Raw genomic sequence first — 13,350 nt, forward strand, 5'->3', positions numbered from 1 at the left:
GTGAGGCTGCAAGGTTGACAATGCGGGGTCTTGGTAGTGTCAGTGCTTTCCCATGCACTTTCAAGGAGTGCTCTTTCAGCTGGCTGATTGTCATGGTGGAAAATGAGCAGGAGGAACATTTGTAGGCATGTTCACCTGGGTGAGCGAAATACAGGCAAGTCATCAGCTCACAAAATAAACAGAATGGGGCCCCCATACTTCTTTTACTGAACTTGGCAGTAAAACTCCCATGGACTCTTCAGCGAAAGACTGATCCCAAAGAGAGCAAGCTATGCATGTCTCCTTGCTGGAGCAGTCTGGAGTCTGTGGGTGTAGACACCTGCTTTGGACCAAAGTATCACTTTCTGACAACTGCAGATCTTTGTACAGTGACTGATGTAAAAAAACAAAAACAAAAAACAACCAGAGACCAGACTCTTAGCATGCCTGTGTTGCATGGTATGGGAAGAAAACAGACTCTGGGATGAAAATGGAGCCACTTAACTACAGCACTTCCAAATTTCTTTGGGAGTACAGCAACTACAGAGGGTGAAGTCATCTGTTTCTGCATGCAGCACATCCAGCATCATTATAAACGAAACAAGAAGGACACTGCAAAATGCTAACAAAGGTCCCTCCACAAAAACAAAAAGGAAAGGGAAGGGTGTGGAATTACATTTGGGGAAGGTCACATTTTCCCTTGTGAAAAACCTGCCATTAGGCAGCAGTAATCTTCACAGAACTGGCAACCAAGTCAAGGTTGATTTACTACAAGAAGTGAACATGGCAATGCCAAGTACAGTGCATGTATCTACAAGGCTGTGTGAAAGTGTGTTATGGAAAAGCACTAAAAGAAGTGAAAGAACAGAAGTAATGAACAGTAGTGAATTCAATTTTAAATACATTCCAAGCCATAGAGACAGCAAACAAGGGGAAACAAATCCTGATACAAGATTTGTTTTGCATGGAGGCAATTGGAACACAAAGTGAAACTGTCCCAACACAAACAATGTGGTATTATACAGGTGCCAAGTTATTGTTTTGGAAGTGCCACTTCCATGTACAAGAGTAATACTGGCCACATATGAGTTGTACATAAAGTGCCAGTGTACATAGGAGTGAAATATTCATGAGCAGCAACAGAAGAACAAGAGTTTTCTGGTAATGAACAATGCAGATAATGTTTTCCATCTCCCAACAAATTCAGCAAACACGGTTCTCAAACAGATTGTTTCCAACACTGAAAATAAGTGACCCAAAAGAGAATGTGAAAGAAAACACACATACTGCAGCAAGTCAGAGTCAGCACACCTGAAAAGATTAGCAACCATCCTCCATAAATATATCTCCCACCCATCTCTTCCAGAAGATCTATGCTAATCATCAGGACAAAATACAAACTCATAGCCTTTTTCTTTTTTTGGTACATCTGAAAAAGAACAGATCACTCAAGAGACTGAAATGGTGAAACAAGAAATAGTCCAACATGTTTTTTCACATGACATTCCTCATCTGCTTTACCATATCAGTTGTATATTTCCTTTTTACACATAGAAAACATTTTTCGTATAGCACATACAACAAGTTCTTAATGGAACAGGATAATGCAAGGACAAAAGATACTCCAAGGTACAAGATACCAGTGAGATACAGGTGTAGACCTTCATGGTTTGTCAGTGTAAGAGATTCCTGGATGACAGCATGAACCAACCGTTAACTTAAAAGCACCACAAGACATTAAAGCAAACTGAGGACGATCACATACCAAGCAGTCTAGACACACTAAGAAATATGCCCACTACTCATTTCCAATGGACACCAACATGAAAGGATGTGTTTGACTGCAGAGTTTGGCTCAACAGAAGTCTTCTGCACCTTTTTGACTACTAGTTTTGCATCTCATAAAATGATCATATTAACACACATACAAATAAACAAAGGTAAACACTTATCTAGTGGGTCTCAACACTTGATATGTACTCCAAGCACTAAGTTCCAGATTACACAGACACTGAGCAGGCCCAATGCTCTTGTCTTACAATCATCCATTTCTGCATTCCCAGTGTCATTGCTAATGAAGCAAGGGCACTAGAACCTGCTAACAAGGATCCCTCAAAAACACAAGCAAAAAAAACCCAACAGGTGAAAATGCTCAGATGAAAACAACACAGAGACTGTTCAGAGACACTGCAAACTGTTCTGCTTCATGACAAAGGAGGTGGAACATGGCGGATGAGAAACAAATGCCAGAAACACTGACTGGTACTAGCCATTAGGCAAGAATGGAATTCGTAGTTCACCAAATTTTGATCCATCCCCAGAAAATGAGGGAGAGAGGCAGACTGAGTAGAGCATGTCAGGATTTTGCTGAACCTTAAAGATCTCCAGTAGACTACAGAAAAATTCAGGGGGACTGAAGTTTCCACTTCTAAATAAACTGACAATGAGATGATTGACAAGTGACAAAAAATGGTAACATCTGAGAAGCTCAGAGAACCACTGCATTACTGAAAAACTGTGGAGTCTGAGGAAGCCTTCATAACATGTTTATTCAGTAGTACATATTTCTGAAAGATTGACTCAAAACACAGCTAAGCAAAGCCCTGACTGAAAAACATACAAGCAACCTCACTGTGATGTGAATATTCATTTGGTAGAAATGGACTGAGGCAGAAACAGATCATGAGCCTTTGGAAAGCCTATTACACAAGTCATTGTGCAAGCACTATCTAGGCAACCATGAAATTGTGTTCTTGCACAATGCAAAACATGGTCCTTCAAGGAGTGTCCGTCCACTAATCAAGTTCAAAAGCACAAATTCATGATAAATAAATCAATGACTTACATGAAGAGAAGTGTGAAGCAAATATTAGTTGCATGATAACTCTGGCTCTAAAAATCTGTCAAGTTCAAACAAGGTAACACAAAGGAGCCCAACTGTGTAATAGCGTAAAGAAAACATTATTTTGTGGTTGGGGAAAATAAAGAACCATGTCACCTTCATACAGGATGTGGGATTCTGTAGACTGGAACTGCTGCAGACAGCTGGATTTCCTAGAAGGGACAGAGTACCACAGTCCCATACAACAGGAAGGTGGCAAAAGTAAAGCTAACCTATAATATCCATCCAAGTACAGAAAACGGTCCTGGCACAAGCTCTGTGAAATCAAAAAAAAACCCCAGGAATGAAGCATAAGAGACCATCAATCCCTCCTATATTTTTGTAGATGAAAAGTGTCTTTGGGTCAATGGTAACAATTACCTTTTCTCTTAATTTTTTTTATATCAGCAGACAGCTATGAATTCCTCATGCCTTTCTCCCCCATCTCTCCACCTTCTTCTTCCACCCCAACCAGAGTATATGACACAGTGCAAACGAATAATAAGAAAAGGAACATATTTCTAGCCCTTTTTGTCATCTGTTCAAGGAGTTTCTATTCACAAGCTTTCAACAAGTTTGCAGTTTTTTAGACTGGTCCATATTCTGTTACTTGCATCAGAGTGGACGTTTGGACTGCAGCTTGAGGGTTGATTTTTTTTTTTGTCCTTTCAACCACAAAGATGCAACTGTAACCAATGGAGCCAGTGGCTTTTTTACTCCAATCTTCTGATAACTTTTCAGTGCATGATGTGAGACGGTGCCAAGAGCCTGGGGCCAATGAGTAAAGATGAGGAAATTCTGAGTCTCACACTTTCAAATAATCAAAGGCGCAGCACTTTCAGGTGACCTACTCTGTGTGACACAAAACACTCCCAATTCCTGTTCATCAGAAGCATGTCTATTTGCTTGTTTATATGGACCCCATACTGAAACACAGAGATTTGCAAGACAAATTTCCACGTATGATAATGAAATTGTGCCACTCTCAGTCTGTTGCACACAGACCTGACTCCCAAAGTCTGTGGTGTTTGGTTTTAACATGAAAGCCATCATAAATCTCTACCAAAACCAAGGTGCAATTCACAATCCTTTTCCCAGAGTCACCTAAGACACAAACATAAATACAAACAATGGAGCAAAGCTCATGACACCGATGGTATAAGCAATTAAATTCAGTTGGCAACCAGCAGAAATAAGAATAAAAATATTATTAATATAAAAGACAATAGAAGAAAAGAAAGAAGTTCTTGAAGCACTTGTTTTAAATTCTTATCCTTCCAAAAACATCACCCAAACACCCACTTATTCCAACACATCTGCAGGCTGGGCAATCATGACTTGCCTTCGAAATTCTTACCCAACTCTGGCGACAAAACAGGTGGTTCAAACCAGCATCTGTGGTCAGCAACAAGAATACAAGGGCCATTTCAGCTGCTGCACTGCGAAACCAAGAGAGGGAGAACTTACCAGCATGAGCCTTGAGGATATGGGTTTTCAGGCGGCTATTGTAGGAGGACTTGAAGGGGCACAGTTTGCAGCGGAACGGCTTGTGGTGTCCGTGGTGGGTCTGCACATGGCGATCCAGGCTTCAAAAGGCAAACACAGAAAAGGGGAAAAGAGTTAATAATTTTGTTCCTTCAGATCTATTCCTTCATATGCAAAGCAAAATAGTTAACAGCAATAACAATAAAATAAGTAAGACGCAGACCAGGCTCAGCTATCCTTTCTCATACTATTAAAATTCAATGGGTCTGCTTACAGAATAAAGTCAAATGTAATCTCAAGAGAAGCAGCAGAGCTGACACCAATTCAGTTTATGCAGAAAGCAAACCACTTAAATAAACTTATAGGGCAAGATTAGTACAAATTAAGTTGTACATGATCCAGACTTAAAAGGACCAGCAGAAAAAACATGAAACAGACAAGAACAGTGAAATTATCACTACATAATTTTTTCTGGTAAGTATTTCTGTGAGAATATGTCCCATTTTGTCCTGTTGATCAAGGGTAAAAAAAAAAAAAAGTATTTTTTTGTTGACCAGCTTTACTGAGGAAGCCTTCTTTTGGTTACAGCAGCAAAAGCAGATTAGAGATCCTGCTCTGGGGAGAGTGCCAGCAGGCTACAGTTGATGAGTTCCAGGATTAAAAGGCAGAAGAGTTTCAGAAGCAGCAGTGTGGGAGATTGTGCATGAAGCTCAACAAGGAGAAGAAGGGGTGGCAAAGACCAGCCCCTGCTTTCTTCAGGGAAAATGTGAGCTACCAACAGCCTGAATACTGTGAACTGATCAAAACCTGCTCTCTCCACAGTTTCTTGTAACAGCTCAGTAAAGTTTGGAAGAGAAAAAGGGATGTTTTCCACATTTCCTAACCGAAGATCAAATTCATTCTAACTGAGTGAATCCTGCAGAGCTCTGCAGTTCCTACACTGTGGCTGACAGCCATGAATTCACAGTCTCCAGGTGGCAGGCAGGTAGTTTCTGCTTCAGTTGTAAACATTTCTAGTACAGTCTCTTCTTTGGACACGTTCATGCTTTGTGATCTAGTCTTAGTCTGAGTTATCTCACACATGGTCATGGAACAACAACAGGGCAGACACTGGAGGAGTTTCAGTTTGCCAAAACTGCCCTCCACCCCCCACCTTAATTCTAGATGCATTTCAGGCATAGCTCCTTCTACTTTTCCTGAGTTGTCCTGCTCTTTTACTGAGTATCAACACGTAGCTCAAGTGGCAGTTGTTCCAGCCCTCTCACACTACACAAGATTCCACGTGATCTTTAGTCCCACACTGACAAGAGCTTGAGCCAGAAAATCCCTGTTTACAAGAGCTAACACTGAAGACTGTGTATTCAGATCTGATAACAGCAAAAATAACATAGAAAATGAACTTATGTCTTCTCTCGGGGCCACTTCATGCAAACACAACTTAGCAGAAATCCAGGATGGAGTTTGCTGCAAGTCAAAATGTACAGCTTTTCTGGCAAAAAAGTCTCCTAAATGAGTAAGACTTTGAACACTTGCAGTGAATAGCTAATAGAACAAAACTTGTTTTAGATAGCCTCCAGGGAATGAGATTACTTAACAATTAAAGGAGCTTGCCAAAGATGTATATAACACATATCAAGCTATTATATACCTCAAGGTATTCTACATGGCAATAATTAAAACTATATTCACAACCACATGCTTTGCCAGCAACATTCTTCCAAAGGCAGGTTTTAAAGTTCCAGTCAGGTTTGTGAGAACAGTGAGCTGTTTATAAACATGTGGTTTGGTTTCTTTCACAGACTTAATCTCCCAACAAACCTAAAGGAAGCAGCAGGTAATTTCAACAACAGACGCCACACCTACCACCCAGTTAGGTGATACCTGTAGAGTTCTTCCCTGACATCCACCACTTTCTGATTTACCCATCCTTCTACTTTTGGGACACAACATTCCTAAGCAGTGACCAGGCACCAAACTCAACACAAGTGTGATTTTTGAAGCAAACCGGTTTGCTAGGTGAACAGCAAGTTCTGCAAGCCATGCCACAGCAGGGTGGGACACACCCAGCAGGTACACATCCTTCCCCCATCCTCTTTCCTACTGTTGGCTGCTCAGTCCCACGGACCTTTTGCACAAGGTTCCAATTGCAATGCTCTGACACTAGCAGAAATCTTGCTTTTTAACATAAGGAATCAAAGCCTGCTTTTGATCATGCTTTCTCTCACACATGCAGTTGACTGCAAAACAGAGACATAATCACCAAATTTAAGAGTGCTGTAAATGCCTACATCAAATGAGCATGTGGACCTGTCTTCTTTTGTTAAAACAGTGAACAAGCAGCTCTCCCCAGAAATTAGAGAAAACACAGACCTGTGAGTCAGTCCAAGAGGAAAATAGACCACAAAGCCAATTTTTAGGCAGCATATATATGTTTATGGTTAAAATAATTTCTAAAACTACCGATCTTAAGGCAAAGTAAAACCCTAGGGAAACGAACTGCAAGAAATGTGACTATTAATGATCACTACGCATCAGATGAGAGAGTCACTAATATACCACACTGGTGTGAACCTGAGGTATTTGTACACTGAAACTGCATTTTTAAAGAAAAAGAATCTAATTTTAAGCTAAGTTTATGACACTTACTTAACATTAGAAATGAAAAATCAATCCTTAAAGACTTGTAGTAATTATAACAAGGTAGTTACATGCAGAAGTAGTTCCTTTTATATGAAAGATTAACCAAGAAAGCACTTTTCTCTCCTCTTGGCTTGTTAAGTCTCATGCATTTGACTCATGTCAGATGTGTGATTTTGTGCTGGGCTTCACCATTTGCCCACTGAAAGAAGTTAGTGGCTTGCATGCTTTTCCCCTACATGCATAAAAAGGGGCATAAATAAATTCAGGAAGATATAAAGATGCAATCTTTTACAAACAGCCAATCATAACGGCTAAAGATCTTACAGCATGGAAAATAGGTAAATGGTGAGAAAAGTGTTCCTCAAGATCAAGTTTAGAGAGCTCTTCTGCAATGTCAACCTACAAAACAGGAGTGTTAACTTGTGACTCGCTAGGAAACAAAAATAAAAGCCACAACTTACTTGTGCCTGAAAGCAGAGACAAAGGAGCAATACTGGCAGCTGTACTTGTCTTCCCGAGCAAACATGGCCAGAGCCAAGTGACTCCTCTCGTGAGATCGCAGACCCTGCACAGACATCAAAACCTGGTCATACTGGCAGCAGTGGTAGCCCCCAGGCCTGGTTTCATCTTCAAAGGATGTTCCATATTCAGCTTCAGTAAATTCCATAATGCCAGGGTCTTGGGCTCCCTCAAAACCCTCCATCAAAGTTGTGTTTGAAGGATCTTCAGCTTCCTGCTAAAAAACACATACCCCCCCAAAGCCATCAATTCTCTCTCCCTTCTGCCCCTCAGTCTTTACCCTGTGCTCATTATGATGTCTGGGTTTTCCATGTCATTATTTCTCTAAATATATCCCTAAACAAACTCCACATCAATGGCTTTCTGAAAAAAATTACCTATTCTTGGGAGGGAAAAACATAATTATACCTATTATATACATATGTGCATACATAAAACAAAAAGAATTGCACTCCTTGATCAAGTTTCTGTCAGAAAATGCAAAAAGACAAGAAACTAAATCACCTAACTTTCAATATTTTGATGTGAATCTTTTAAACTTGATCACAATAATCATTAATAGGGTCATAGCAGTTAATTTTAGTTTATTTTGCTCTAGCTGACAGGGTCTGCTCTGCAGACTAACACAGTTGTCTAGTCAACAGTAGATTTTGTCCATCAGTGTCAAGCTCACAAGAAAGAAGCCAGTACACTAAGACCCTGAATTGCTCTTCAAAACTAAAAGGCAAACAGAACAATTATCTTTATAATTCTCTTTCATAACCTTCCCTTCCCTTTTCTAACCAGACCATGTATTTGTGCAGCAACTCAAGGTTACGGATTTCAGCTTCTGTTCCCCTATAAATTTCTATTTACTCATAGGAGAGTATTGACCCTACATAAGCATCACTTGAGAAGCAAGAAGAGGAAAAAGACTCTTAGGAGGGAAGCATGTGAATCCGTCAGTGGTAGGGCAATGAAAGCTCTCTCAGGTAGCATGAGTTAGGCCGTGAAGGACTCAGCTTCCTCACAAAAAGCAGATTATGTCATGAAAGGAGAGCTATTAGTCAGGTACCAGGAGTCTCTGACAAGAGCTCACTGCAGCATGAGGAACACACAGCTAGTTCCCACAGCCTTGGTGCACTTTCTCTAGCCCTGCCATTATCCTGGAAATTGGGCTGTGGAGCATGGCCTATCCTTGGAGATGTTTCCCCTTTCACAGGGAGAAAGGAACAACACGTTTACACCTAATTACCCGAGTGCTACCACTGGCTCAGATAGCCACTGGACATTTTGTTTGGAGCCAGTGTTCAAATTTCATGGGGAAAGTTTTACCACAAGCAACTTCACACATTTTCATGTGCACACTTCCTCTTCTTATAAATTAAAGAAAAAAAAGAAAACAAGCAGCAATTTTGTGAGCTTAACTAAGCAGAAACGTAGCCCAGAATAGCTGAGAGAAAGTCTCCTGCTCATAAACCAAGTCTTTCCATCACCAGCGACATCAACTCCTTTGTGGCTGAGGAGAAATGAGAATTAGAGAGTCTTCATGCCCCTGGATCGAGAGTGAAAAAAGTTAAAACATCTTGAAATAAACCAAATGCACTTCAGAAACTTTGTGTTAGATTAAAACAACATGCTGAACTGGAATACCCAGTCTGAACCCCATTCAACTTTGCAAGAACCCTCCACAGGTTATCAGCAAGTCCTTTGTTTTAAACAAATGAAGTAGTTTCAGTCACTTTCAGTCACCTTTGTAAAATTCTTACCTTCACTGTGGCTGACACAGAAGAGACATTCCCATACTGGACATGCTTGCGGAGGTGATTACAGATGGCTCGAAGTGTTGGATGGACTTCCACGCAAAATTTGCATTTGTAGCCAACCACCTTCCTCTCCTTAAGTTTTGAAACATCTTCCAAGTGTCCAAAAGCCTGTTTGAGCACACAAGCATAAATCACTGAAGTGTGTTCTGTTACCTCATTTTCAGGAACACAGACCAGATATTACACCCGAAGGGAAATCATGCTTGATGTACACGTCCTGTTATGCAGAACTGCAAGGTCAGTTTTTGTTGACGTCATTAATTTCTATAAAACAAGTGGACAAGACATCTGTGCAGAAGAGAAACCTTCAGTTTTTGCTTAACAGTGGTCCTCTAGAAGACCATTTGGTTTGGCCTGAAACTGTGCTCTTCCACGACACCACGACTTCCCCAACAGCTGTGCAGAGCTTTTCCTCAGCAAGCATATTTCAAACTGAAGCAGAAGGAAAGGGGTAAGTGGGCAAGAAAAGGAGCACAATTTGGTCTTCGGCTTATGAGGCACTTGCCCAAAGCTTCAGTCACCTGACAGACCCGTGTCATTTTAACACTGAGAGCTTAATGAGATAAAGTACTGAGAGAGAGAGAAGATTGAGAAGCAAACTGATGTGTGATTCAGAGAGACACAGAAGAGGGAGATGGGACATTTTGCAAAGAATCTGCAGTGAAGTACATGGCAGCCTTGCTCATAAGAACAAGTAACTGTCAGATACAGACGGCCCTTCAGAAGCGTGGGAGGAAGGACAGAAGATAAAGAAAATACTGAATGAAGTGGTAGGAAGGGTTTCCTACAGAACCTAGGGAGATGTGCAGGATGGATGACGAAATTAAAGCAGAATGTGTAATTGACTTATGGAGCTCACTGGCACTCTGAGTCATTCATTAGCCTGTGGTCATTTGGCTGTCAAAGAGAACATGCAAGTGTGCATTTGTGGGCTCCCCAGCAGGGAGCAGGGGGCAGAGAAAGAGACCAGACACACAAATCCTTACCCTCTCTTGTTTGAAATCTGCAAAAGCACCATCTGCATATTTCTGCTTGCTCAAAAGCTGCTTCCTCCTCTCCTGACGTTTGGCACGCTTCTGGAATTCCTCATTGTGACCATTCAAGTGTGCAGTCAGCTCTGCCGTGCTATGCAATTTAGTATCACAGTGCTTGCACTGGTAGACTGGGCTCTGAGAGCGGGTGCCACTTCCCAGTATGGAAAAGTCCCTCTTTAAATCCTTGCTGTGGTGGTCAGTGTAATGCATGCACAACAGCTCTGCTGTGCTGAAGGACAGCTTGAAGCATTTTATGCACCTGAAGGGAAGCCACTCAATTTCCTGAGCCTCAGTCTCCACCTCGGGCTTTTCAAAGTCATTCCTCTCCTCGACTGGAGCTGGCTTTTCATGTTCATCAGCATACACAGCGGTGAAGTATCCCCCCAGCTTGCTGGCGTGCTGCTTCTTAGGGAAGACACCAGGGTGACGCTTCATGTAGTGGGACACGATGCCCTTCTTGCTGAAGGACTGGAAAGAACAAAGTGAGCACTTCTTTTTCTCTACAGCCCTCCTCAGCTCCTCACTTAACTGAGGAGAGTCATCCTTGGGAGGAGATGGAATGATCACTTTATTGGGTTTGTCGCTTACCGTCCTGGAGGCTGCTAAGCAGTGAGTGTAGTAAGCATCAATGTCATGTCTTTTCTGGTAGTGTGCCGCGAGCCCTTTGCGAATGGGGTTGGTGTAGGAACACAGAGCACATTTGAAGAGGTTGTTCTTGCCCTCTGGCTGTGCCCGGACGTTGTTGTGTTTGATGCGGTAGTGCCTCGCTATCCCCTTCCTGGTGGAGCAGAAATATTTACAGAGCTGACACCGGAAAACTGTGTGAGACACTAAATGAGAACTGGAGAAATGAGGTGTTGGCATAGAAACTTCTCCAACATCCTCAGCAGCAATTTCAGGTGAGGCCTTGATTTCAGTCACCATGTCTGGCTCCACTGAGGCAGACACTTTTGGTGGTGACTGGGCAAAAACATCAAATTCGGGTTGATTGTGGTATTTCTCATAGTGAATTTTCAGTTTCTCAAGTGTTCCGTGGGTGTAAGGGCAGAGTTTGCACCGATAAGCACCATAGCCTTGCTTGAAAATCCTACTTGTCTCTTCCACATCATTCTGAGCAATATCAGTCGACTGCTCCACGTCATGCACAAAGTCTTCAGCAGTGACTTTTACTGATGGGTGTCGTTTCTGGTAGTGTGTGAGAACGCCATGAATACGTGTATTAATGTATGGGCAATGTCTGCACTTATATACAGCCCCTGGGTTAATGTCGATATCCTGAGCAAAGTCTGCTGCTTTCACTTTCATGCCAGGATGTTTTTTGCCATAATGTGTCAGGAGGCCATGCAAGTTGTTGTACTCAGACTGGCAAACTGTACACTGGTATGGAGTGGAGGAGATGGCAGGGTTTGCAGATGCCAGCTGGACAGTTTTTTCATGGGAAAGGCTGGGATCCTCTGCACACTCTGCATCCTGTTCCATCTGTGATGTTGCTATCTGGTCTTCAGCATCCATCCTGATCCCACTTTCATCGGGTTGTGGGATGGCTTTCTCAACAGTATCTTTGTCCTTAATGATATCTAACAATACAGACTCATCTCCATTCATGGCCCATGGATGAAATGCTTGGTAGTGATTAGTAATATCCCAAATAGAAGATGCTTCAAAAATGCAGTCTTTGCATTTATAGGTCTTCATCTCTGCTGGCATCACTAGGGCAGGAGGGGAAGGATCGGGACCTGCCCAAAGTTTAGTGGCCATATATGTGTAATCAACATAATGCTCAGGATGTCTCCTTTGGTAATGCACAAGCAAACCACTTGGCTCTGTGTGTGAATAAATGCACCATTCACAGTGATAACCAGCTTCTATCAAACCATCCAAAAATGCCCATCTCAGTATGGATGTGACCGTGGCCTTCAGAGTTGGGTGGTCTTTCTTAATATGCTTCCTCAATGCATAGAAGTAAGGGGATGTGTAGCTACACTGCCTGCACTTGAGGGCTCTCAGCTTTGACTTGTCTCGCTCAGCACTGGAGGTGTGAGCAGGCAGGCTGCCAGCTGATTTCTTCTGGCTGCGATCACACAGGCTCCTAATGGTGGCTGTATGCTGCCTGATCACATCTGCATTGGCTTTGAAGTCACGATGCTTCTTTTGATAATGGATGAGCACTCCTTTCACGGTCCGGTTTCCATAATCACAGTGTTGGCAGAAGAACATTTCAGTCTCAGGAGGATTCACAGAGGTCTCAGACCCACCCCGGCTCAACTGCTGCATGGACACTGGTGGCCTCTGGATACCAGGTGGCAACTCCCCGCCCCGCAGCATGGCTGAGGTGGGGGGAGTATTTGGCAGTGACCTTTATCTCCGGGTGCCTTTTCTGGTAGTGGACAAGCACCCCCACCACAGAGCGGTTGCTGTAGGAACAGTGCTTGCAATAGTAGAGTTCAGTAGAGAGGTCTGAGGGTGTCGGGGGAGGTGGAGGTTGAGAACCCAAGCTGGACAATTTTGGGGAGACGGGTGCCCCCAGCTCAAAAGACATCTGAGCTAGGGCAGAGCCCCTGTCAACAGAGACTACACGCATAGTCTTCTGAATTCTGAAATACGAGGCTTTTTCTTCGGGATGCTTCTTCTGGTAATGCACCAAAACTGAATGCATGTTAGGGCTTGCAAATGAACAGACATCACAGTCATAAACAACCACAGTGTTGACTGAAGGTTCCTTCTGATTTTCACATTCGGGACTGAAACTCTTGGTGGCACTTTTGTTAAAACCAGCTGGCACACCAGTCCCGCGAGCCACGGGGGTGGAGGTTGCCATAGTTTTTGGAGCAGAATTCAAGATCTCTCTCAGTGTCTGAGACTCTGTGTTCAGCCCTTCTTGCTGCTCAACAACATAGCTTGAAAATATCATTGCATTGTTAATTTTCACTGTGGGATGCATTCTTTGGTAATGTGGCATCAGGCTTCTAACATTTGGGCTCGTATAGGAGCAGAAGCGGCAGCGGGA

At 42.6% G+C, this 13,350-nt stretch overlaps 1 protein-coding gene across 1 annotated transcript in view; it reads right to left on the minus strand.

Moving 5' to 3' along the window:
- The window catches only part of LOC103803242 (zinc finger protein 462-like), a 32,418-nt gene that overhangs the window by 15,824 nt on the left and 3,244 nt on the right, over nucleotides 1-13,350 (minus strand). Inside the window, 7 exon segments of the mRNA XM_009075785.1 lie at nucleotides 1-135; nucleotides 4,328-4,446; nucleotides 7,447-7,550; nucleotides 9,253-9,417; nucleotides 10,296-12,684; nucleotides 12,686-13,348; nucleotide 13,350. The exon segment at nucleotides 1-135 is cut by the window's left edge and continues 45 nt beyond it; the exon segment at nucleotide 13,350 is cut by the window's right edge and continues 2,421 nt beyond it. Of these exon segments, the coding sequence (XP_009074033.1) occupies nucleotides 1-135; nucleotides 4,328-4,446; nucleotides 7,447-7,550; nucleotides 9,253-9,417; nucleotides 10,296-12,684; nucleotides 12,686-13,348; nucleotide 13,350 (3,576 nt within the window).

This window comes from Acanthisitta chloris, unplaced genomic scaffold, assembly GCF_000695815.1.
Source record: "Acanthisitta chloris isolate BGI_N310 unplaced genomic scaffold, ASM69581v1 scaffold14815, whole genome shotgun sequence".
NCBI classification, from domain to species: Eukaryota; Metazoa; Chordata; class Aves; order Passeriformes; family Acanthisittidae; genus Acanthisitta; species Acanthisitta chloris.